Source organism: Setaria viridis, chromosome 6, assembly GCF_005286985.2.
Source record: "Setaria viridis chromosome 6, Setaria_viridis_v4.0, whole genome shotgun sequence".
Lineage (NCBI taxonomy): Eukaryota > Viridiplantae > Streptophyta > Magnoliopsida > Poales > Poaceae > Setaria > Setaria viridis.
The window spans coordinates 6,409,831-6,437,614 of record NC_048268.2 but is presented as its reverse complement, the minus strand read 5'-3'; the positions used below and the strand labels follow the sequence as shown (position 1 = coordinate 6,437,614).

General features: G+C 43.1%; 1 protein-coding gene across 1 annotated transcript; it reads left to right on the top strand.

Annotated features, from left to right (window-relative positions):
- Nucleotides 1-18,355: 18,355 nt before the first annotated feature.
- On the top strand, nucleotides 18,356-22,012 carry LOC117861693 (receptor like protein 28). Its single transcript, XM_034745251.2, has 2 exons — nucleotides 18,356-18,539; nucleotides 19,954-22,012. Exons 1-2 carry the CDS (start codon nucleotides 18,356-18,358, stop codon nucleotides 21,837-21,839), a joined length of 2,070 nt encoding a protein of 689 aa, XP_034601142.2. The 3' UTR covers nucleotides 21,840-22,012.
- The last annotated feature ends 5,772 nt before the right edge of the window (nucleotides 22,013-27,784 follow it).

Below are 27,784 nucleotides of genomic sequence, written 5' to 3'. Positions count from 1 at the left end.
GGGTCATCAACTGTGCTACGGAGAAGTTAGCTAAGGTATAGTACCCCTAGCCTTGTCTTTGTTCCTACGTCAAACTTGAATGAAGCTTCATTTGCATAAATCTGTACATCAGTTGCTTACCTGACAGATACCATCTATGATATCCGATCCAGAAGGTCATTTGAATTTGGTTTGATTAAGGAATTGTCTGTTTGCTATGCATTAATACCACTAGCAAACTGTAACTTTTGCTCACAGAAGATTCTGTTTTTTGGATACTTCAGCATGTCCGTTATAGTCAAGACACGTTCAACCTAGTGTATCTATTTTGGCGTTATACATATAGTCAGGAGACTGGGCATGCCAATAAATACTATCCTATCCTATGAATTAGACTGTGCACGTGTTTATTTGTTATTTCTGTTTATGGAATTCTACAGAGCTTTGTTGTCCATGGTGACTCAATAAATGAGATAAGGACTCAAGCGTTGAAGCCTTCGCTCATCATTTCTGCAAGCAAGGTTAGCAGATAACCTGTTCTTAGGCTGAATGTACTTTGTTATAATTGTTCTGACACTGTTTCATATGGCATTATTCATTATTGAATAGGATGAATCTGTTAGGCTATGGAATGTCCATACAGGGGTCTGCATCTTGGTATTTGCTGGAGCTGGAGGTCATCGCAATGAAGTGTTGAGTGTTGTAAGTAGCTCCTGCCTCCTCTTATGGTATTGTTTCAGAATATTACTTGCTCAAAGTGCCCTGAAGCTACCACTTTTTCAGCTTCTGATGTTACTGTTTGTTATTGAGCATTACATCAGGGATAAATATAGTCCTGGTGACTACTATGGCTTTTGTACTTCCATTACGTTAGGCATAAATGTACTGATCAAAATACATTATTTTGGCTGAAGGACTTCCACCGTAGTGATGTTGAGCGTTTTGCAAGTTGTGGCATGGACAACACTGTGAAAATCTGGTCAATGAAAGGTTGGAAAACTACTTCAAAGTAGCATCATGTTTACATTTGCATGCTGCATATCATTGATAGAGTTTCCCAATGTTGTCACAGAATTTTGGCAATATGTTGACAAATCATATTCCTGGACTGACCTTCCATCAAAGTTTCCAACAAAATATGTCCAGTTTCCGGTATGTTTAGCATCTATAATAATCTTAGATCTATTCCTTTGCAAACTACTGTTGGTGGTTAATCCTCATGCCATCAAACCAACCTGTTTCTTTCCTTGCAGGTGTTGATTGCTGCAGTACACTCTAACTATGTTGATTGTACAAGATGGCTTGGTGACTTCATCCTGTCAAAGGTGAAATTCCTTCCCTTAAATGGATACAAATTGCTGCTATAGTAGTAGTACAGTCGTCATTCTTTTGATGCTTCAAAATACCACTGTATCTGGATCCTGTATTCTTGTACTGTGCATGGGTTCAGTCTTTCAACCTTTTCTTTCCCAGTGCCAGTTTTGGTTCCTGTATAATGAGGAATCTGATCTATGCTAGCTTGGATTTGCAGAGTGTTGATAATGAAATTGTGCTTTGGGAACCAAAAACAAAAGAACAAAGTCCTGGGGAGGTGATACAATTTAACGTTTCTTGAATTGAACTTTTCTCGAATTGAACTTTTCTTGAATTTAACTTCCAGCAGTTTCTTTGATTTCTAGTCATTGACTGCCCATTCCTCTGAAGTAATATGACTTTCTCTTTCCTCATATAGGGAAGCATCGATATTCTTCAGAAGTACCCTGTGCCAGAGTGTGACATCTGGTTCATAAAATTTTCGTCCGATTTTCACTTCAATCAGTTGGCAATAATTAATATCTACCATCTGGGCTGTTTTCTGACATAAAAGTTATATTTAAGTTATTGATTTGTAAATTTCACACACCAGAAGTTATAAAGAGGTTTTGGCATGGCAAAATGTTCACACTTAAAATATATGACTGGATTTTCATAGAAACTTTTGCTGATTAATCATCCTCCGCTTCAAACAGGAAATCGTGAAGGCAAAATCTATGTGTGGGAAGTACAGTCCAGCCCTCCTGTCCTAATTGCCCGGTAATTTTTAATGCAAGAATTTCAGTTATTCTTGTCCTCCACTTTTATTGGTGCTGCGTATTAGTAACTCTTATGCTTCTGGATGCAAATACTGTATCATTTTCAGGCTATATAATCAGCAATGCAGATCACCAATAAGGCAGACTGCAGTGTCTTTTGATGGAAGGTACTTCACTCTAATGCTCCTCTTGGTGTATTGCCTATTCTAGTTTTCTTTTATACTGATGGAGAAATTCTCAATTGCGTGTAATGTTCTTGCTTATTTTCTTTTTCTGTTTTTGCATTGGGTTGATTAAAAATGTGACGTTGTCTTCCTTTTCTAGCACTATCCTTGGAGCTGGTGAGGATGGCACCATCTGACGATGGGACGAAGTGGATCATGGCAGCTTCAAAAACTGAAGCAAGTGCTGCTGCTCTGCTACCAGTGAAAATGCGGGACTGATAATTTGGTTCTGAACTGGTTAGTGTTATGGTCGTTCAAGACTGCAACCTGGTTGTGCTGTAGTCAGAATGGTTGGTGTTAACTGAATGTTGAATCTTTGGATGTTGGCTCTGTTATGCTTCAAATGTTGTAACATGGGATGCTCGTGCTGTTATATTGCGCCATGGACAAGATAAATTTAATCGTCGTTGCAACTTAGGAAAACCGTTAAATGTTTGTTCTGCATCTTCGAGCATCGGTGATGCGTGCTTGATTTATGTCCTAACCTGCTACCGGTTTTTGCATGCTGTAAGATAAAGCAGCGCTCATCGTATTCTTTTTTCATTTTTTAAGAGCGAATTTCAGAAAACTTGAGTTTTTCTGGTATTAGAAAACTACAAGCTTGAGGTATGTTTTGTGAATTTTACTCTACTTTCTTTTTACTGTTTATCCAGTTGATTTGTGCTTCAGCTCCACCTTCCTCGGTTCGTAGCCACTTTACTTGACTTGGAAGTCCTTTTTTTCTTTCTGAAATGGAAGCCTTGATAGTTGGAGCCACTACGGGAAACAGAAAGTTCGCCGAGTGCCTGGGGCACTCGGCGAAGGCCAAAAACACTCGGCGAAACGTTCGCCGAGTGTAACACTCGGCAAACGACACACGGTAAATTTTGAGTCGGCAAAGTTAGCTTTGCCGAGTGTTTTATGCCGTGCACTCGGTGAAGCTTTCGCCGAGTGATAAAAAAACACTTGGCAAACATATTTTTAAAAAAAAATAAAAAAAAACAAAAGTGGCAACCGCCACCACCACCGGCACCACTGACGGCCACCACCACCGGCCTCCACCACCGCCGCCTCGCCACAGCCGCCGCCCACCGGCCTCCACCACCGCCACAACTGCCACCCGCCACGTCGCCTCGCCACGGCCGCCGCCCATCCTCGGCGCCTCACCACGGCCGCCGCCCCCCACGCCGCCTCGCCACGGCCGCCGCCCATCCTCGGCGCCTCGCCACGGCCGCCGCCCCCCACGCCGCCTCGCCAAGCCGCCACATTCGCCGGGGAGGGGCGGGCCACCCGGAGCTTCCGGCGGCCGACCTTGTCGACGAGGACGATGGAGACGACGGTGGCGGGCTGCGCATCGCCGGTGAGGGGATCCGGCCGGGGGAGGAAGGGCCGCCTCCCAACCTTACCCGGATCTAGCCCCCGCCGCCCGGATCTGGCCCGTCCGCCGGGGGAGGGAGGGCCGCCCTCCCATCCTCGCCCGGATCTGGCCTCCGTCGGGGGAGAAGGGGAGAGGGGAGGCGGCGTTCGGCCGGATCTGGGGGGAGAAGGGGAGAGGGGAGGCGGCGTCCGGCGGGAGGGGAGGAGGAGGGGGGGCGGCGTGAGGGGAGGAGGAGGCGGGCGGTGGCGTGAGGGGAGAGGAGGGGGCCGGCGGCGTGAAGGGAGGAGGAGGGGGCCGGCGTGAGGAGGAGGGGGCAGCGGCGTGCAGGGGAGGAGGAGGGGCCCAGCGTGAGAGGAGGGGGGGGTGGCGTGAGAAGGAGGGGGGCAGCGGCGTGCAGGGGAGGAGGAGGGGCCCGGCGTGAGTGAGGCGCGGGTGTCGGGGGGCGGGGGGCGGCGGCGTGAAGAGGGGGGTGGTGCGGGTGTTTTGAGGGGGGGCCGGCGTGAGAGGTCGCTGAGTGTCCTATGTGGACACTCGGTAAACGATTTCTTTGCCGAGTGTCCAACTTAGGACACTCGGCAAAGTTTTTTTGAAAAAAAATTAAAAAATATCTAACAGTTTCAAAAAAAATACCAAATTTTCACACGAACTAATATATGTTCTCTATTGACTATACAAAAAGTTTTGTAGTCAAACCAAACTCGACCGTCACTTCGACTCTAAATCTTATCGAATCCTCTCAAAGTTACTACTCTTCTTCTGAGATGCTTCAGTTTGTAATCATTATACATGATGAAATGTGCAAAACCTTCTCAATTTTTTCCACAGCCTCCACGTATTATATCATCACATCATGACAAATCTCATAATTTTTAGACTTTGCTTGTTTTTTTTTACAATTTAAAAATACTATTGCCACACGTTCATGGTCGTGTTTCCTGAACAAGATGTTCGAAATTTCTTTTCATTTCATGGGTCAGGTCACAAATTTGGCCAAATAACATGAATATTATTTTTCTACTCATTTTGTTCCATAATTTGAATCACTTGCCGTTCAAATTTGACTTATACCAAAAATTTCCTTGAAATGCAATTAATTAAATAAATATAGCAAATAAATCCAAAAATATACCAATTTTTAACATGGAGTACCACATGTTGTATGTGGGGAGTAGAAAAAATTTCATGGGGAAAAGAGGAGAAAAAATTATTTTTTTGCCGAGTGTCAAAAAAACACACTCGGCAAACCCCCCTCTTTGCCGAGTGTCTTTTTTGACACTCGGCAAACCCCCCCTATTTGCCGAGTGTTTTTTTTTGACACTCGGCAAAGAGGGGGTTTGCCGAGTGTTTTTTATTTGACACTCGGCAAAGCCCCAATTTGCCGAGTGTTTTTTTTTTGCCGAGTGTTTTTGGCTTGGCACTCGGCGAAGAGCTTGTTTGCCGAGTGCTCGAAAAAAAAAAACACTCGGCAAAAAAATACACTCGGCAATTTTTAGCTTTCCCGTAGTGAGCTCCACTTCCCAGGTCACTATTATGTCCTAGTGGTGCTGAACGATACCGACAGCAACTATGGAAAGTCTCACAAGTTGTAACAAGTCTCTTCCTTAACTTACTGTCATGATCCATTGCTAGTGTACGTCTGTATCTTACCCTTACTTGTTTGGCGTGTTTACAGGGGCAGAGACTTGGAGATTCTGAATTGCGACCATCACTTAAGCTCATGGAAGAAGCCTTGTGTGAAACTACCGCTTCACAAGATGTACAACAATTCTGTCACCCATTACTAGACTAGACTACCATTATATATCTGTGCCATTTTGGTGCTTGTCAGCTCATACCTCCATTGGACCATGGCTTCCATCGGCTGGGCGTTACTGCTCTGTCTTGCACAGCTCCTCACACTCCCTGCCACCTCACCATGCTGATGGTGGCAACCTCACTCATCTTCCCTTTTTGTGCCATCCAGACCAAGCTAAGGTGCTCCTCTAGCTGAAGAAGTCATTATCCTTCCATGAATCGACCACAAGGCTTTCATCATGGCGAGATGGTACCGAGTGCTGTCTCTGGAAGGTGTTGGCTGCGACGACGCCTCCGGTAATGTCACCGTACTTGACCTCAACAATCGTGGCTTGTCCAGTAATGGCTTGGACCCTGCAGTCTTCAACTTGACAACCCTTCGTTGCCTTTGTAGAGAGATAGAGTTTAGGAAAACACCACACACCCTAATGAGGGGCGTGACCTCTATTATATAGCCAATATGGTTTGGTATATGAGGAATACAATTAGTATACATGGAAAGCTATGGAAAGCTATAAATCAGCTATATACGGCTATACATTGCCTAATACCCGCTCGCAGTCACCGCGGGAGGTTCCCGGACGCAAAGACTGGACCTAAAGTCAGTGAACAGCTGAACTACAAGGCCTTTCATCATGATGTCCATGAACTAATGGGACAAAGGCACGTGAAGCACTCGAACTGTCCCAAAGCAACCTTCTCCCGGACGAAGTGGATGTCAATCTCGATATGCTTCGTGCGTCGATGATGATACGGATTGGCTGTCATATAGACAACACTCACATTGTCACAGTAGACAACAGTGGCCGAAGCGAGGGGGACGTAGCTCCTGAAGAAGCTGTCGAAGTTAGCAACACTCTGCAACAGCGTGAGCCACAACCCGATATTCAGCCTCAGCACTGGACCGAGACACTATGCTCTGGTGAGTGGAGGACCAAGACACCAAGTTATCCCCAAGATAGATGTAGAAGCCAGAGGTGGAGCATCGAGAGTTGGGGCAGCCAGCCCAGTCCGCATGGGAGTAGGCTGTCAGGGACTGGACAGGGCCGGTGCCGATGTGAAGCTCGGAGGATAGGGTGCCCTTCACATAGTGCAGGATGCACTTGATCAGTGTGAGATGAGGCTCGCGAGGATCGTGCATGAAGAGGCACACCTACTGAACTACATATACTAGGTCAGGTCGAGTCAAGGTGAGGTACGGAGAGCCCCTGCAAGACTTGAGCTTGTTGCCATCGGTCGCCGAGAGCTTGGCATGAGTGTCAACAGGACTCGCCGTAGAGTGACACTCAGCCACCGACATGTTGGAGGAGGTCCAGGGCGTACTTTTACTGGGACAGGAATAGCTCATCAGGGGAGCGCGTGATGGAGATGCCGAGAAAGTGATGAAGATCACCAAGATCCGTCATGGCGAATTCAGAGTGAAAACTAGCCATGATGTGCTGGAGGAGCATCGAAGATGAGGCGGTGAGGATGATGTCATCGACATAGAGCAGCAAGTAGGCAGCAAGTTGGCGAGGCGAAGCTCCTTCAAGGTGAGCATGTCACGAGCCTGGGTGAAGGACGGGAAGCTAGCGGGGGAGTTGGCGATGTCGTCGGTGGTGTTGGAGTAGTGCGGGTTGAGGCCGTGGAGAAGATTCAGGACCAACTGGGAGTCCTGAACAGGGTGACCAATGTCATGGAGGGCGTCGGCGAGGTTCTTCATGCGCTGGCAATACTACGAGATGGAGGAGTCCCCCTGGGTCATGGAGTGGAAGTCATAGCTGAGGAAGATCGCCTGGGATTGCTTGTTGGCGTGAAAGAAGCCTTCAATGGCGAGCCAAAGGGCCTTGGCAGTCTGCTCGTCGTCCTCCATGGTGAGGTCCATGACGGAGTCGTCAACGGAGCCAAAGATCCAGAAGAGGACGCAGCAATCCGCTTGATCCCAATCGGGGTCGTCAGGATGGGGCGCCACGGTGCCGTTGATGTGCGACTTGAGGCCGAGCTTGCCACACATGGATTTGAAGAAGGAAGCCCACTTGGAGTAGCTAGAGGTCTTCATCGTCAACGTCATGGGGACGTGAGCCTTGACGGAGATCGTTGCGTAGGGGTGGATGATGGTCAGCGGCGCCTAGTGGACGAGAAGACTGCCACCAGGGGGCAGTGCAGGGCCGTCGCTGGAGCCACCCAGTGGTTCAGGTCCAGTGGGGGTGGTGTCGGCGGAGATGGGCAGAGAGCCATCACCAGGCACTGGCTTGGGGCCACCAGTGGACAGAAGGCCGCCAGCGGACAGGGAGGACTCGGAAGAGGAATCGTTGGCCATGGGTGGAAGGGAGGTGGGGTGGGGCACAGGCGCAGGGGAGAAGCGCCACCACACAGGAGGTGCGCCTATGGTTAGGTGTATCAGGGAGAGGTGGAGCGGAAGGAAAGTACTAGTTAGATTGATCCCGATCTCATGATACCATGTAGAGAGATAGAGTTTGGGAAAACACCACGCAACCTAATGAGGGGGTGACCTCTATTATATAGCCAATATGGTTTGGCATACAAGGAATACAATCAGTATGCATGGAAAGCTATAAATCAGCTATATATGGCTATACATTGCCTAATAGCCTTGACCTTAGCATGAATGATGTTAGTGGGGCACAAGATGAAGCTATGCCGTCACACAACATCCCTGCTACTGGAATCGAGAGGTTGGCTTCATTAACTTTGTAGGAATCTACATTACTTAATCTTAACTAAAATAGGATCTTTGCACATCTAGAACATGAACACCACTCAATGAAGATGTTAGAGTACAACCAGCTGCCACGGCCTGTGACGATCCGGCCATTAGGGTCATGGAGGAGGCCGGGATGACAGATGTCGTAGGTGTACTAGCTCGAAGTAGATCGCATCTCCCTTCAAGTCTCCACCTCGTCTGTCCATGGACAGCGACGATGGTGCGACAACGGCCTTTGGCCAACTCCAGCGCCACCGTGATCGGGAGGCATCAATCTTATCCTTCCTATTTTACTCTCGACCTTTTGACCACCACGTTATTTTTCCAACGTTCTCCACTTTGGTCTAAAGGCCTATAACTTATGCCATTCTTAAAGAAGAATTATGCAGGGAGACAATGTGTGACAATGATGATTAAAATCCCACTGTGACACAGTTGTCCACAATGTATAAAACTACCTATCATGATGGGAGGCGGTTGTCTTATGACCCTCCAAGATCACAGGCTATCTGATAATCCTATGCCGGCAACATGTTCACTTGATATAATGGGAGGTAAGCCTTTTGTTAATGGATCCGCAAGCATCTTCTTAGTACTTATATGCTCTAACTCAATGGTGTGATCTTGGATTCTATCTTTCACATCAAGATACTTAATCTCAATATGCTTTGCAGCATCACTTGACTTGTTGTTATTTGAATAGAAAACTACTGACTTATTATCGCAGTATAATTTTAGTGACCTACTTATGCTGGCTACCACTCTTAATCCTGGGATGAAACTCTTAAGCCATACAACTTGTCCCACAACTTCATAACATGCCACAAACTCAGCTTGTATTGTCGATGCAGCTGTTAATGTTTGTTTGGAGCTTTTCCACGATATAGCCCCATTTGCAAGTGTGAAGACATAACCTAATGTGGATCTCTTTGTGCCTACACAACCCTCAAAATTAGTATCCGAATAGCTGATTATCTCTAATTTCTCAACTCTCCTATACGTTAGCATGTAATTCTTAGTGCTTGCATGTAACGTAAAGCTTTCTTAACTCCTTTCCAATGGCCTATTCCTAGATTAGACTGATAGCTTCCAAGCATCCTGCTTATAAAGGCCAAGTTAGGGTGTGTACACAATTGTGCATACATTATACTTCCGACAGCTGAACCATAAGGAATCATTCTCATTTGATCAATTTCTAATTGATTCCTAGGACTTTGGAATGACCCAAACTTATCGCCCTTGACAACTGGAGCAGCTGTGCCTGAACATTGGTGCATATTATATCTTTCAAGGAGGCTCTATGTAATCTCTTTGAGAGAGTCCTAATACACCCTTGGACCTGTCTCGGTGAATCTCAATGCCTAAGACATAAGCGGCATCACCGAGGTGCTTCATATCAAAGTTCAATGAGAGAAAGCCCTTTGTCTCATGCAACAAGTTCTTTATCGCTGCTTGCTAATAGGATGTCATCCACATAAAGCACTAGGATGATTATAGAGCTCCCCTTAGTCTTAACATATACGCAGTTGTCTTTCTTATTTTTAATGAAGCCAATTCTCTTAATTACTTCATCAAACATAAGGTACCATTGTTTGCATGCTTGTTTCAATCCATAAATGGATTTTCATAGTTTGCATCTCAAATGTTCCTTGCCTTCCATGACAAAACCTTCAGGTTACTTCATGTATACATTCTCATGCAAGTCACCATTAAGGAACGCAGTCTTAGCATCCATCTGATGTAGCTCAAGATCATAATGAGCTACTAAAGCCATAACGATTCTAAATGAATCTTTCTTTGAGATAGCCGAGAAGGTTTCATTATAATCGACTCCTTCTACTTGAGTGAAGCCCTGAGCCACGAGTCTTGCTTTGAACCTTTCGATCTTCCCTTTAGAGTCATATTTCATTTTGTAGACCCATTTACAGCCTACTATTTTGTCTCATTCAGGAATTTCTACTAAGTCCCATACTCTATTTGCTTCCATGGACTTCAACTCTTCTTCCATGGCCTCGCTCCACTTATGCAAGTGTTCACTTCTTATGGCCTCCTTAAATGAGTTTGGACCGTCCACCTTCCCCATGTCGTGCCCTTCTTCACTTATGTACACATATCCATCGGAAAGGGTGGACTTGCTCTTGTAGGGATACGAGGTAGGCTACACTAGCGCAAATCAAAATTTCTACCGCGTAAAACCAGGAAGAACTGCCGTATAAGGATCACCGGGTTACCACTCGACGCACTACTGGTGCGGAAGATGTAGATTTGCGTCGATGCAGTGAAGACGATCAACGTAGTCGTACGTAGTCGATCAACGTAGTCGTATGTAGTCGATCACATCAACGTCCAGCAGCTCCTCAGCAGCTCGTCCACGTGCAGCAAGATCGACCCCGTGCCGCGGCTCGTCGTCGGCTCATCGTGGCTCGTCGGCGGCTCGTCGTGGCTCGTCGGCGGCTCGTCCGAGTGCTGCAGGCGGAACACCTCCAAGGTATCCACACGTGCAGGGAGGAAGCGTCGCAAGCCGGACTACTAGATCCACGAGTTGCAACAGGCGAGGGCGTGGGAGGCGCGGCAGATGTATTTCGCCAACAAGGTGTCAACCCTAGGGCGCCCCCACCCCTCTATTTATAGAGGTTCCTAACGGGCCTCTAGGTCCGAGGCCCATTAGTACTTCTAAACCTAATCCAACTCGGATCACATCCGAATTGGGCTTCCAGCCCCTTAAGTGTGTGACCCTATGGGTTCGGATCCGTATAGACATGGCCCGAGTACTCCTACTCGGCCCAATAGTCGGTAGTGGCCTCTAGCAAGACGTGCCAACTCCTATACGCACACGAAGATCATATCAGACGAACCATCACAACATAATATACATGCTATTCCCTTTGCCTCACGATATTTGGTCTAGCTTCAAGCCGACCGCTCTTTCTCGATCCTGTGATTCGGAATCCCTTGTAGGTTAACTCTTAACCGTACGTAGCATGGTCATGCATTTTTCGGATCCGATCACTCGAGGGGCCCAGAGATATCACTCTCAATTAGAGAGGGGCAAATCCCATCTTGATTGACCATGTCTCATAGCATGCTTCTTGACAAACCCGAAAGCTACCTTTATAACTACCCTGTTACGGCGTAGCGTTTGATAGCCCCTAAGTAGGTCGATCCACATCTTGAATACATGCGACAATCTCAGGTCTAAGGACAAAGCGTATATGTTGTTTAAAGAGAGAACTACTTCTCGTGTTGGGTCAGTCCTAGCACATGTCTCCACATGTGTCCACATTATTAGTTCAACATCTCCATGTCCATGACTTGTGAAACATAGTCATCAACTAATACATGTGCTAGTCTAATATTCATGTGTGTCCTCATATGAACTCCGACTATGGACAACTTTAGAATAACCATACAAGTAAAGAGTTTCACATACAATTCACATAATTGCACATCAATTCAAGTAGCCTTTAATGGATATTCAATGAACACAATATACAAATTATGGATACAAATGGAATATCATCATCTCTATGATTGCCTCTAGGGCATACCTCCAACAGTCTCCCACTTGCACTAGAGTCAATCTAGAAGGTACATTATACCCATAGCTCTTACATGCGCATCATGCTTAGCCTGCGGGAGTGGTTTTGTCAACGGATCAGAAATGTTCAGATCCGTGTGTATTTTGCATACCTTGATCTCACCCCGGTAATGAAGTCTCGAATGAGATGAAATCGCCGCATTACGTGTTTGTTCTTCTGGTGGTTCCTTGGCTCCTTTGCTTGCGCAATTGCCCCATTATTATCACAGTAGAGATTCAATGGGCTGGACGCATTCGGGAACACACCAAGCTCAATGAGGAAATTCCTTATCCAAACACCTTCCTTCGCGGCTTCCGAAGCCGCGATGTACTCGGCTTCTGTCATAGAATCGGCCACCGTCTCCTGTTTGGAACTCTTCCAACTAACAGCGCCACCATTTAGCGTGAACACAAATTCTGATTGTGACTTTGAATCATCTCTGTTGGTTTGGAAACTAGCATCGGTGTAACCTGTTACAATGAGCTCCTCCTCACCTCCATAAACGAGGAACATATCTTTAGTCCTTCTCAAGTACTTAAGAATGTTTTTCACCGCTGTCCAGTGACTCTCACCTGGATCAGATTGGTGTCTGCTTGTCATACTTAGCGCATATGAAACATCTGGGCGAGTACTTATCATTGCATACATGATAGATCCAATAGCCGAGGCATATGGCACTCTACTCATGCGATCCCGCTCATCAGCAGTCGAAGGACACTGAGTCTTGCTGAGATGTATGCCATGTGACATAGACAAGAACCCTTTCTTTGCCTCTTCCATGCTAAACCGCTTCAACACTTTGTCAATGTAAGTATCTTGTCTTAAATCTATAAGCCTTCTTGATCTATCTCTATAGATCTTAATGCCCAGAATATATGCCGCTTCCCCTAAGTCCTTCATCGAAAAACTATTTTTCAGTGAAGTCTTTACGGACTCAAGCATAGGAATGTTATTTCCAATCAGTAATATGTCATCCACATATAAGATTAGAAATACTACAGAGCTCCCACTAACCTTCTTGTAAACACAAGACTCTTCTTCGTTCTTGGTGAAGTCAAACCCTTTGACCACTTCATCAAAACGAATGTTCCAACTCCTAGATGCTTGCTTCAATCCATAAATGGATCTCTGAAGCTTGCATACCTTTCCAGCATTTTTCGGATCGACAAAACCCTCGAGCTGTATCATATACACGTCCTCAGCTAGGTTTCCATTCAGGAAAGCTGTCTTGACATCCATCTGCCATATCTCATAATCGAAATATGCAGTTATAGCTTGAATAATCCGAATGGACTTAACCATCACTACGGGCGAGAAGGTCTCGTCGTAGTCAACTCCTTGAACTTGTCGAAAACCTTTTGTGACAAGTCGTGCTTTATAGATGTGAACATTTCCATCCATGTCCTTTTTCTTCTTATAGATCCACTTGCACTCTATGGCTTTAACACCATCAGGCGGGTCAACCAAGTTCCAAACTTGATTGTCTCCCATGGACTCTATTTCGGATTGCATGGCACTCTGCCATTTTTCGGAGTCTGGGTCCATCATTGCTTCTACATATGTCGCAGGCTCATCATTGTCCAACAATAATATTTCCTGCATTTCGCGGAGCCTTGCCGACCTTCGTGGTTGTGGCGGTGCTTCTCTTGCCATGGGTATCTCAACTTGTTTAGCTACGTTAGCATCACTCATTGATTCTTGCTCGATCGGCTCATCTTGAACTTCTTCAAGATGCACTGTCTTTCCACTCTTTTCTCCTTTGAGAAACTCTTTCTCTAGGAAAACCCCGTTCTGAGCGACAAACACTTTGCCTTCTGATCGGTTGTAGAAATAATATCCCAAAGTTTCCTTTGAATATCCCACGAAAATGCACTTATCCGACTTGGGTGTGATCTTGTCCGACTGAAGTCGCTTCACAAACACTTCACATCCCCAAATCTTTAGAAAAGACAAACTAGGAACCTTTCCAGTCCATATCTCATATGGTGTCTTAACTACGGATTTAGATGCTACCCTATTAAGTGTGAAAGCTGTTGTTTCTAGAGCGTATCCCCAAAATGACAACGGTAGGTCCGACTGACTCATCATTGATCGAACCATGTCTAACAAAGTTCGATTACGTCACTCGGATACACCGTTTCTCTGAGGTGTTCCAGGCGGCGTAAGTTGTGGAACAATTCCGCAACTCTTTAGATGATTGCTAAACTCGTGGCTCAAATACTCACCTCCACGATCACATCGTAAGGCTTTAATTTTCTTGCCACGCTGATTTTCAACTTCATTCTGAAATTCCTTGAACTTTTCAAAGGTTTCGGACTTGTGCCTCATCAAGTAGACATAGCCATATCTACTAAAATCATCAGTGAAAGTTATGAAGTATTGGAATCCTCCTCTAGCCGTCGTGCTTATTGGTCCGCATACATCACTATGTACGAGTTCCAACAAGTCTACTGCTCTCTCAGGAAATCCTGTGAAAGACATCTTGGTCATCTTGCCTAGCAAGCAAGCCTCACATGTCTCGTATGATTCAAAATCAAACAAAGTTAGAAGTCCATCAGAATGGAGCTTCTTCATGCGCTTTTCACTTATATGACCCAAACGACAATGCCACAAGTAGGTAGGACTCAAATCATTAGGCCGAGGCCTTTTAGCACTTACGTTACAGACAGGTGAACCATCAAGATTTAAAACAAATAATCCATTCACAATGGGTGCAAAAGCCATAAACATATCATTCTTAGAGATCACACAACCATTGTTTTCACTCGCAAATGAATAACCATCCTTCATCAAGCATGAAGGAGAAAAAATATTTCGACTTAAACTAGGAACGAAATAACAATTATTCAACTCCATAATAAATCCTGACAGGAGGTGGAGTTGTATCGTCCCGACGGTCAACGCAGCAACTCTTGCATTATTGCCCACGCGGAAATCAATTTCTCCTCTTTCCACGCTTCTACTTCTTATCATTCCCTGCATCGAATTGCAAATATGAGCAACCGATCCGGTATCAAATACCCAAGAATTAATAATTGTATCAGCGAGAAAAATGTTGTCTATAACATTAACAACAAGCGTACCTGAGGTAGAAGTACTCTTACTTCCGCCATTCTTCAACGAAGCTAGGTACTGCTTGCAGTTTCTCTTCCAGTGACCAAGTTCATGACAGTAAAAGCACTCTTTGTCTGGAGCAGGTCCAGGTCCAGCTTTAACCTTGGGCGCTGGGTTTGGCTTGGACGTTCCAGCCTTGCCCTTCTTCTTCCAAGAATTGCCCTTCTTCTTAAAGCTAGGCTTGTTCTGTATAGCCATCACATGGCTGGTACTAGCGCTTTTCTTGATGTCAGCCTTTGCTGTTTTAAGCATGCCACACAGTTCATTCAGACCCTTCTCCGTCCCATGCATATGGTAGTTCGAGATGAAGTTCCCATAGCTAGGCGGAAGAGACGAAAGAATGAAATCAGTGGCCAACTCTTGGCCCACTGGGAAGCCCAGCTTCTCCAACCGTTGAGTGTAACCAACCATCTTGATTACATGTGGTCCTACTGCTGCGCCTTCTGCTAGCTTGCTCTCCACAAAGGCCTTAGACACATTGAACCTTTCAGTCCTGGCCTGTGTTTGGAACATGTCTCTAAGAGCCACGATCATATCGTGTGCCTCATGGTTTGTTTCGAACTGCATCTGCAGCTCGGGTTCCATGCAAGCAAGCATAAGGCAGCTTACTTCGAGGTTAGCATCACATGCTTTCTTGTAAGCATTCTTAGCAGCAGCGGGTGCATCATCAGCAGGTTCTACTGGAAGTGGGTTGTCTAGAACATCTTCCTTTTTCTCAGCCCTGAGAACAATTCTCAGGTTACGGATCCAATCCGAGTAATTTGTTCCATTCAACTTGTCCTTCTCAAGGACCGAACGCAAAGCAAACGGTGTAGTGCTGCTAGCTGCCATTTAATCTACAACAAAAGTAATGCAAAATACACTAAGACAAACGTATCCATGATAGAGAAAATCACATTAAACTATTTTAACAGAATCTACTCCCACTAAAATCAATATCCCTCTATTGAAACTTAGTGATTCAGGATCCACAACTAACAAGTCTACTAGTGAGCTTAAGCATCACCGCTAGCAAACAAGGTAGATCGGTAAGCAACTTTTGCTAATCATATCACATATGACTCCTGTTGTTGGGTGACATCTCTATGTCTCGGCGCCCAACCTTTGTGCCCCAAGGTCCTTAACCGTTAAGATAACCTTGTTAAGCAAACCAACCCTTATGCGCGTAAGTGTCCGACACAAACCCGTCTAGTCAAGGAAAACTAGTGGTACCCTAATTTCATAGACCCACCACTAATTGTACAAGACATGGGATGGTGCAAGTTTTAGTTGGGAGGGCATACTAACTTAAACTTTGTGAGGGATCGTTCTACTTCTAACATCACAGCATGCAGAAAGTAAAACATAAATAGAATAGCATTCACACAGTTGTGACACAGTATGGTCCGTTTTCATATGGTGATCTCCATCTCCATAGAACCTGTTCACCATGGTGATCTCCATCTCCATGTTCCATGTGCGACATCCTCCTGGTGATGAGTCCTCCAAGAACTAGAGCATGCTATTACGCCTAATAGCTAGTAAAGAATCTAGTAATGAAGATTACATAGTTGCTTGGATCATCACAGATTGGTACGCAGACCATTAAATATAATAAAGTGACAACACATATGGCTCCTGCCGTGTTGCCGCACGCACAACACGCAGGTCACGAATGAGTTACACACATGCATCACATACACAAGGGGGCCATACTGATCACAAGATACATACATACATCCTGCAAAACAGAGTTAGGCGCCCTAACGTTCCAAACTTCGGATACCCGAAACTCCATCTTCCAAGCCGAATTTGGGAAATCTAATCTCGCCAAAAATAGCGAAGCAGTTGAATTTCATGTGTAACTTTTTCTGTAGATCAATTTTCATATAAAATTCGCCCCGATCCAAGATCATACCGAAAAGTTACGGCTGATTTACCAAAGCATACGCATACGGCAAAAATCCCGACCCCGGTAGTAGATCCCATCTACATTGCACATCTAATGCGCCTGGCGTATGACCCTGGATTTCGATTCGACCAATCATATTGATCTTTGCTCACTGCAACTAGAATTACGTGTATCAGTTAACTCCGATGGCGAAAACCGACCGGTAGGAGTATGTCGTTACACTACCATTGCAGCAAGAGCACGAAACCAGGACATAGATCAAACTGAAAACTCGCATATCTCCATATGCACACATCCCGAATCCAAAACTAAACAGCTACGGCTCTGATACCACTATAGGGATACGAGGTAGGCTACACTAGCGCAAATCAAAATTTCTACCGCGTAAAACCAGGAAGAACTGCCGTATAAGGATCACAGGATTACCACTCGACGCACTACTGGTGCGGAAGATGTAGATTTGCGTCGATGCAGTGAAGACGATCAACGTAGTCGTACGTAGTCGATCAATGTAGTCGTACGTAGTCGATCACGTCAACGTCCAGCAGCTCGTCCACGTGCAGCAAGATCGCCCCCGTGCCGCGGCTCGTCGTCGGCTCGTCGTGGCTCGTCGGCGGCTCGTCCGAGTGCTGCAGGCGGAACACCTCCAAGGTATCCACACGTGCAGGGAGGAAGCGTCGCAAGCCGGACTGCTAGATCCGTGAGTTGCAACAGGCGAGGGCGTGGGAGGCGCGGCAGATGTGTTTCGCCAACAAGGTTTCAACCCTAGGGCGCCCCCACCCCTCTATTTATAGAGGTTCCTAACGGGCCTCTAGGTCCGAGGCCCATTAGTACTTCTAAACCTAATCCAACTCGGATCACATCCGAATTGGGCTTCCAGCCCCTTAAGTGTGTGACCCTATGGGTTCGGATACGTATAGACATGGCCCGAGTACTCCTACTCGACCCAATAGTCGGTAGCGGCCTCTAGCAAGACGTGCCAACTCCTATACGCACACGAAGATCATATCAGACGAACCATCACAACATAATATACATGATATTCCCTTTGCCTCACGATATTTGGTCTAGCTTCAAGCCGACCGCTCTTTCTCGATCCTGTGATTCGGAATCCCTTTGTAGGTTAACTCTTAACCGTACGTAGCATGGCCATGCATTTTTCGGATCCGATCACTCGAGGGGCCGAGAGATATCACTCTCAATCAGAGAGGGGCAAATCCCATCTTGATTGACCATGTCTCATAGCATGCTTCTTGACAAACCCGAAAGCTACCTTTATAACTACCCTGTTACGGCGTAGCGTTTGATAGCCCCTAAGTAGGTCGATCCACATCTTGAATACATGCGACAATCTCAGGTCTAAGGACAAAGCGTATATGTTGTTTAAAGAGAGAACTACTTCTCGTGTTGGGTTAGTCCTAGCACATGTCTCCACAAGTGTCCACATTATTAGTTCAACATCTCCATGTTCATGACTTGTGAAACATAGTCATCAACTAATACATGTGCTAGTCTAATATTCATGTGTGTCCTCATATGAACTCCGACTAGGGACAACTTTAGAATAACCATACAAGTAAAGAGTTTCACATACAATTCACATAATTGCAAATCAATTCAAGTAGCCTTTAATGGATATTCAATGAACACAATATACAATCATGAGGATGAGTTTCTTGGGATAATACCTTCTTCTATTGGGCAGCTCAAAAAATTGACATGGTTAAATCTTGCAGCATGCAGTTTTTCTGGGAGAATACCAAGTTCAATTGCTAATTTGACCCAGCTAACAAAACTGGAACTTTCATATAATATGGGTTTCAGTGGTAAGAATATATATACTCTTATCCCTTCCTTTTCTTATCATGACCCTACACTTGTGTTTACTTATTAGGTTACCTTTTTATCCCTTATGAGTATACTAGCTACTGTACATCCTTAAACTCACATCAAGGCCAAACTTGTCTGGCCATTGCTAATTATAAATTATATAGATCCAATGAGATTTATTTCAGAGTTACTCATGGCACTGGCTTTGAGGAATAGGACGATGCAAATAAGCTGAGGAGCATAGTGCAACTGGGGCGGAGAGCAGTGTTATGAAAATTGTTATGTAACAGAGTTCGTTAGCAAGTACTAGTCCATCAACCCGTACTCCTGCATGGGCTAACAATTTTAAAATCCAATGTATTAGAAATTTATTTAACAATTAGACACCACTAACTAATAATCAAGATTGTTTAGTTACTTACTACTCTCATTTATTTAATATTTTAACACAATAGTCATATAGATGTATACTTACCTTTGTCCAGTTCTGATAAGCTTTTAATTATTAATTACTTTATACACTTTTTTATTCACATTCATATCATTTTTTCACTCTGCATCGCACCTTCATACATCATGTTTAAAATGAAAATCAGTATTTTTCGTCGCTTCCTCCCATACATGTATAAACAATCTACGTGGTGACACCCATCATGCACATATACCTTAACTTAGTATTCATGTATTAATAATGACAGAAATAGATAATTTTGAATCATATATTGGTTTACTTTTTGACATTTCTATATAATAACATACAAATAATTAAATTAAGTTTTAGGTGTGTTTACTTTAGGTTATTTTTAATAACGACATACATGGCTAATTTAGATACATATTTAGAAGAGTATTTTAAGTTATTTTTTATAATAACTTGCATGGGTAATTTAGATGTAGACTATAGGGTTACTTTAGATTATTTTTTATAAGGCAGAGATGGGTAATTTAGATATAGACTTAGGGGTTTACTTTAGAATATTTTCACACTGGTAGTGGTGGGTAATTATTTAGAAAATATAATAGACCAATGGCTAATAGTTATAGGATTGATGTTCGGATGTTTCTGATTTTTGTGAGAATTTCTAGGATTTATCTTTTTTTCCTAGCGCATCTCGTGAGGATTAATGCAAAGTCTCCAATTAAAAAAATGAGGGCACATAGCTAACAATCAAAACTATTGCCTTAACTTCTCTTTCATTTATTAAATATTTTAACGCAATACTTATATAGATATATATTTATTATCTTTATCAATTTTGATATACTTTAGTTAGTAATTACTCTATAACGTTTTCATCCGCATTTCTAATCTTTCTCTTTTTTTCACTTTGCATCAGGTTTGTGCTTAAATTTGTTTAATATATCCTAAGTTCGAGCTATTTTTTTAATGTCTTCTACTACTGTTTGCAGGGGAAATTCCATCTTCTATTTTCTCCCTTCCAGCATTACGTGAACTGAATCTTTCCTGGAACTATCTTTCTGGCCCAATACGAAATTTTGACAAAGCTTCTTCTTCACAGCTGGAGTCTGTGGACTTGAGCAACAATGAATTCTCAGGTCATATTCCCAAGGCATTCTTTCAACTGAAAAGCTTGAAACATCTCGACGTTAGTTCGAACAATTTTGTTGGTCTAGTGGACCTTACCTTGTTTTGGAGATTGAGTAAGCTCACCAGTTTGCATCTTTCCAACAATAATTTGAGTGTCGTGGATGGAGAAGGCCATAGCCCTTTGCCTACAGATTCCTATGGACCTAACGAGTTAGGGCTTGCATCTTGCAATATTACCCAATTTCCAAGAATTTTGAGACGCATTAACTACATGTCACATTTGGATCTCTCACACAATAACATCAGTGGGGATGTACCTAATTGGGTCTGGGAGACATGGAGTAGTAGCCTTAGCTATTTGGATCTTTCACATAACATGCTCACTGGCCTGCAACTTACTTCAAATGTTCTCCCTTTTACTACTACACTACAAACTATTGATCTTAGTTTCAACAGATTTTGGGGACAGATTCCTGTGCCAAACTCATCAGCACAAGTATTGGACTATTCAAACAACAACTTCTCTTCCGTGTTTCCAAACTTCACTCTGTATCTTAGTTACACCAGTTACCTTAGCATGTCCAAAAATTTTATAAGTGGCCATATACCTATCTCGATTTGCAATTCCATGCTTTCTGTCCTTGACCTATCACATAACTACTTTAGAGGCCCCATTCCATCTTGTCTCATAGAAAGTACTCGGTTACTAGTTTTAAATTTGAGGAACAATCACTTCGAAGGGACGTTTCCTTGCAATATTACAACCGGATGTGCTTTACAGACTATAGATTTACATGGCAATAAGATTGAAGGGCAGCTTCCCAGGGGACTTTCTAACTGCTCAGACTTGGAGGTTCTGAACTTTGGAGGCAACCAAATAAATGACACTTTTCCTTCTTGGTTGAGGGGCCTTCCTCACCTTTCTGTGATGGTCCTGAGATCAAACCAATTCTATGGCTCAATATGTGATATGGTTTGGTATAACAAGTATGATCAATGCTTCTCTAGCTTGCAAATTATTGATCTTGCCTCAAACAATTTCTCTGGGAATTTGACATCACAATGGTTTGAAAATTTAGAATTAATGATGACTGAGTCAAGAAGTACATTGCAAATTACCTCTGCTGAAAGCGTGAAATTCCCTGGATATCAAGATACTGTTGACATCATATACAAGGGATCTGAGGTGTCCTTTGAAAGGATCTTGACTACTTTAACAGCAATTGACTTCTCAAACAATAGATTGGAGGGTGACATTCCTAAATCAATTGGAAGGCTTGTATCACTACGCATGCTGAATATGTCACACAATGCCTTCACAGGAAAAATTCCAGCCCAACTTGGTGGAATGACCGATTTGGAGTCATTAGACCTGTCCTGCAACCAAATCTCAGGGGAGATTCCGCAAGAGCTGACCGATCTCACCTTTCTTGACGTCCTGAACTTGTCAAACAACCACTTGGTGGGGAAGATACCGCAATCGCATCAGTTCTCTACATTCGGCAGCAGTTCGTTTGGAGGGAATGCAGGGCTATGTGGACCACCATTGTCCAAGTTACCTTGTGGCTATTCACCTTACATTCCAGGTGCGGCTGCACAGGTAATCAAGTCTTCGCATCATGTTGATGTGGTCTTGTTTCTCTTCGCGGGGCTCGGCTTTGGTGTCGGATTTGCAGCTGCTATTGTGGTGAAATGGGGCCGGATCAGCAGATGGTTTACTGCAACTGTAAGAGCTTCACAGACTTGATCGCTGCTGGAAGCCTGGAAGGTGCTGGACTCTGTTTCCAGATGCATCTCCAGATGCATCGGCACACTTTGTTGTTCAATGTAAGCTGGCTGTTTGATGCTAATTGTTAGTAGCGTGGGGAAATGGCAATCCATAAGGGTGATGGCTAGTAGCACAGGAAAGCTTGAAACTGTCTTCACTTCATGAACCTGGCACTGTAATTGTATCATCAAGTCTTGTTAAGTATTTTGCTTGGTTGTTCATTATCTCCTCCTAAAACTGATGAGAAAGCCATTGAGTGCGTGCGTCCTGGCTGTGATAGAGATTTCGAGCTGTACAGTTGTAGCAGCAAGCTGTCCATAGAAACAAGCAAGCAAAGAACTTTAAGAGGGCATTGTTGTACACATACAGATATTGTGTACTACTACGTGGCAGTGAGCTTGTAACGTGTCAATTGTCATTATAAATCCGAAGTATCTGTTTTCTTGTTCTGAACCTGAGGCAGACCCATTGGCTGCCCCTGCCTGTTCTGTGGCCGAGACTTCGAGGCTAACAGTTTCAGCAGCAGCTAGTGGACCTGGTTCTGTCTGTGATAGGCTGACACCGATTGCGATGGAGGGAAATCCTGTCCTGCGCAGCGGCTGGCTGGATTCCGGTGGCACGCATGGCTTTTGGTAGCCTAGTTCTTAGCTGTGTCCCAACTGAACTTTAAGAGGCCGTTGTTGCACATGTGCAGATAATGTGTACCATACTACACGTGACGCCGAACTTGCAATGTAGTATAGCCATGTTTAGTTACCTTCAAACTCCCAACTTTGACACTATGTAAAAAGAAGATTCCTCATCACATCAAACTTGCGGTACATGCATGGAGTACTAAATGTACATGAAATTAAAAACTAATTGCACAGTTTTGTTATACTTTGCGAGACGAATCTTTTGAGCCTAATTAGTCAATATTTGGACAATAATTCACAAATACAAACGAAACGCTACAGTTGCGCATTTATAGTAAAATATCAATTTTGCTACTCCCAAATTAGGAACTAAACAAGGTCATAGACGTATAGTTCAGAATTGTAGTGAAACGGCTTGCTTCTTGTTGGCGGCACCGGCACGCATGGGCATGGCTTTTGGTCGCCTAGTTCTTCCTAGCTGTCTCGGGGATGTGGACACCGCGGGCGCGAGGCGGTTGATGCGGCCGCGCCAGGGTCAGGGCGCGCCCGCTGTGGCAAGTTTTGTTTATTTACTTGAGAACATGAACTTTGCAAGATATTCTATGTATTGTATATCACAAGACAATTCATGAGAAATGAAGAGACTTTTCGAATCTCCAAGATCTACAGAAAGTTTCTGAAAATGTGAATATGATGAAGATTCCTGAAACAATCTTTATGGCATGTTTGGGAGAGATTTGGAGAGCTTCAGCTCCAAGGATTCTCACTATAGTAGGGCCTGGGCCCAAACTGGAGAGATAATTCCGGGCTGCTTTGGACTGGGCCAATTCCTAATGAACATACAGGCCCAAACATGCCAGCCCAGCCCTGCGCCGAAACGAAAACCAGTCTAACAACTCCACTGCTTGAGCCCGCCACGAGAGCGGCCTGCAGCCGCCGCTAGCCCGCAAATAAATGACCGGAAGCGGAGGAGGAAGTGGCGACGAAGCACCGGCGGCCCAGCTGAGGAGATGGAGGAGCACCCACATGCTCCACCGCCGCGGCAGTCTCCATCGTTCTATTATACTCCCTCCGTCCAAAAAAAAAACAATTCGTTTTAGGATTATCCTGACAAACTTTTTTAAATCTGATCAAGATTATTGAAAAAACTGTATATATTTATGGTATGAAATAAGTATCATTGGATCTATCATGAGATATATTTTTATAATATACCTATTTGATGCTATAAACATGGATACTTTTCTTTATAAATTTGGTCAAATTTGAGAAAGGTTGACTTAGGACAAACTGTTTTTTTTGAACAAAGAGAGTAGATCAATTCATACTTGGCAGAGCAAGAGGCTGCAGAGGAGTAGTATCAATTGCAGCAATGGCATTACTGTTATACATCTTTTCAGATGCAATGGGCTGAAAAAAACTTGACCAGTTCTTGTCCCCGAAGAACCTGCCATCCATCGAGACCAGCCAATAATTCATAGATTATGTCGACACAGTTGTCCAAAGCTAACCCAAGTACAAGAGGGCACCAAAAAGAATGCACTACAGACCAAAACAGGAGAGGGAAATCAAAGATTTCGTTTGGACTATATACTCCCTCCATAAAAAAGAATGTAACTCTTGCTTCTCAAGGAGTCAAACAGTTTCAAGTTTGATCAAATTTATATAAAAAAGTACTAACATTCACGTCTCCAAATAGATTTAGTATGAAAATATATTACATGATTAATCTATTGATATTTATTTTATACCATAAATGTTAGTACTATTTTGTATAAATTTGATCAAATTTAAAATTAGTTTACTTCTCGGGAAGCGAGAGTTGCATTTTTTAGGACGGAGGGAGTAGAATTTAGCTGTGACTATGTGCTCTACCCTACAAAGACCTTTTACGGGTAGATAAGTGTACACGCATGCTTGTTCTAGTGTTGATTTTCTAACTTTCCTTTTGTTCAACAGTGTTCCAAACCTATATCCGCATTTATTTTTAATACCAAACTCAACATTTTGTAAAACCTAGATCAGAATCTTAAAATACTAGATTGAACATTGTTTTTGAAACCTAGATCAACATTTTAAAAATTATGACCTTAATCATTTTTCAAAACCTATATCAACATTTTGAAAGATTAGATTTTGCAGTTTTCAAACAACAAAACCATAGGTCAACATTTTGGGAAAAACTAAACATTTTTATGTAAAAATGTTGACATATTATATAAAAAAGTCGAATCAATATAATTACAATGCTAAATTTTATATTCAAAACATTGAATTAGTATATCTAGATATTGAGCTAGCATATTTGGAATTTCGAATTAAAAATCATAAAAATAATTATATTGGATCTTATTTTATTAAGTTAATTGCAAAAATGTCACATTTTAAATGGATTTAAAAACGAACTTGTGATTTGTGAGATCATTTATTTAAAGTTTATGCAACAACGCATGTATTTCATGCTTCCCATGATTTCAGTCAATCATCTGCTCAACATCAATCTCCAACACCTTGTGACATGTAAGCAAACTTCATCTGGAAGAAATATAGGGAAGCCATGTAAGAAAATACATACCTAGGCTACAAACTAAGTCACGGCTGGCTCTATGATTTTAAGGGCCGTCGAGCAAACCTAATAACATTATAGGCCCTTTAGGCTAATTTCTTTTTCATTTGTAATATGCTAAAGGAGATAATAATACTAATAACATATATTTAATTCTTGAAGAACAATGCCAATAATAAAAACCAAAAGAGAGGCAAAATAAAACTGGTATGATGACCTCAAATAATAACTCCTTTGTGATTCAACCAACTGATCACATTGTTTTTTTTATTTTTTTCTTTTCTAAGACCTGACAATTTCTTTTTTGACAACATCTAAGACCTAAATTATACCGGAAATTAAATAATGCTCACTGGAATTCAAAGTTTAAACATAAAGATCTAACATGCTAATTAAATAAATAATGATTAAGATAAGTCAATAACTCACTAAGTCGATACTTCACGAATTTCAAAATCTGAAGGCAATAGCTGGTAAGGCGATACGGTGAGTCGGCATTGTTGTGTTCCATGCTCGTGGCTCATGCTGGTAGCGTGGCTGGGAGCAGCGAGGGTAGGCAGAGAAGGCCACATGATGGATGATGATTCGGGCCTTGTTTAGTTATCCTAAAATCCTAACTTTGGCACTATGCAAAAAGATAATTCCCCATCACATCAAACTTACGGTACATGCATGGAGTACTGAATGTAGACGAAATCAAAAACTAATTGCACAGTTTGGTTGTACTTTGCGAGATGAATCTTTTGAGCCTAATTAGTCAATATTTGGACAATAATTTACAAATACAAACGAAATGCTACAGTATGCTACAGTGCTGTCGCGGTGCTTTTGGTTGTCCAAAATCGGGAAACTAAACAAGACCTCGGTGATTTGTGTCATTGCGTGCCTGCCCTCCTTGTCTCCTCAACTTCTCAATTGTTAGAGCAGTGGCTTCTCGAAGACGATTTACGTGCCTACTCACATGGCTGGAGGCCTGCTAGAGCACAGAGCCACATAGGGGATAGTGCTAGTGGCAAAGGTCCGCTACACATCGGCCTTGTTTAGTTCCCAAATTGAAAGTGGTAAAGTTTGCATTTTGCCATAAATGCGTAACTGTAGCATTTCGTTTGTATTTGTGAATTATTATCCAAACATTGACTAATTAGGCTCAAAAAATTCGTCTCGCAAAGTGCAACAAAACTGTGCAATTAGTTTTTGATTTCGTCTACATTTAGTACTCCATGCATGTACCACAAGTTTGATGTGATGAAGAATCTTCTTTTTGCATAGTGCTAAAGTTGGGAAAAAGGAGGAACTAAACAAGGCCCGAATTGGTTTTGGCTGTTAGACCCCCTCTAGCATAGCCCGGGGCCTAAGCTAAGCTGAGTCTGCTAGAGCATACACCTTTTGTAGCTTCTTGAAATAGGTCTAATTAGGGCATGTGCCCCCCTACTAGCACCCACAGACCTAAGGGGGTGTTTGGATACGAGGTGCTAAACTTTAGTAAGGTCACATCAGATGTTCGGATACTAATTAGAAGGACTAAACATAAGCTAATTACAAAACTAATTGCACAGATGGAGTCTAATTCGCGAGACGAATCTATTAAGGCCAATTAATCCATCATTAGCAAATGGTTACTGTAGCACCACATTATCAAATCATGGACTAATTAGGTTTAATAGATTCGTCTCGCGAATTAGACTCCATCTGTGCAATTAGTTTTGTAATTAGACTATATTTAATACTCCTAATTAGTATCCAAACATCCAATGTGACAGCTGCTAAAGTTTCGCATGGTGTTCCCAAACACCCCCTAAGTAGAATGGAGCCCGGCTTAAATTTACATACACCTGAACCCTCAGATACACCTGAACCCTCAGATGGAGTCGCGTGCTGCTCCTGATGAGCTTTGGCATCTCCTTTAACGATTTTGCTAGGTTAAATCTCAAGTGCATTGAGCCAAGCAGTAAGTAACGGTGAGCATCCTGCCATCGTCCAAGAATCCACTAGTGGCAAATAATATTGACATGTTGACCACTGCATAACTCATCATGGCATTGAGGAGCATGTCAATGCCTGAATGCATATTGAGAAGCAAGTCATAGGCACTAGCGAGCTAGATCTAAAACATTTTTTTTTGTCAATAATGCATGATCAGAATTATGGCCTAATGTTCTACTGCATCGCATGAGGATTATTATGGAGTTGTACTATAATAGTATGATACGACTAGTCCATCAACATGTGCTCTTGCATAGTTTTAAGAGACTAAGTGTAAGAAGTTGATGAGTAAATTTATGACCCACAGCTAATCAAAAAATTTAAATGTTGTAATAATCTAACATAATACTCATAGTTACTTTGTAATAATATTAAATTTATCCGGTTGAGGGTACACTGTGTTTATGAATTACTCTATATCCTTTTCGGTCCGTGTTAATAGACCATTTTTAATGGAAAGCACGGGTAATGAGTAGATGTTTCTAGATCTTTTCCTTTTTGAGAATTTCTAAGATTTATCTTTATTTTTCCAAATGTGCCTTGTGAGGATTAACACGGTGGAGTGCTCAATTATCTGGACTCAAATGTAAAATCTATACAAATGTCCTTGTGAAAATACGAGCTTGCTTGTGTATATATGGCCTGCACAAGTACTATTGTAGTGTGTCGTTCAATGTACTTAAGCTGAATGTTCTGTGATACTGTAAGTTAATTCCATGGTAGTAAGCACAGTCGTCAAA

What these genes read in the sequence shown, in the direction of transcription:
- LOC117861693 (XM_034745251.2), top strand. Translation starts at nt 18,356, where the DNA reads ATGAACACAATATACAATCATGAGGATGAGTTTCTTGGGATAATACCT. An exon ending in ATATAATATGGGTTTCAGTG is followed by an intron (nt 18,540 to 19,953) that starts GTAAGAATATAT and finishes TACTGTTTGCAG; the next exon opens with GGGAAATTCCATCTTCTATT.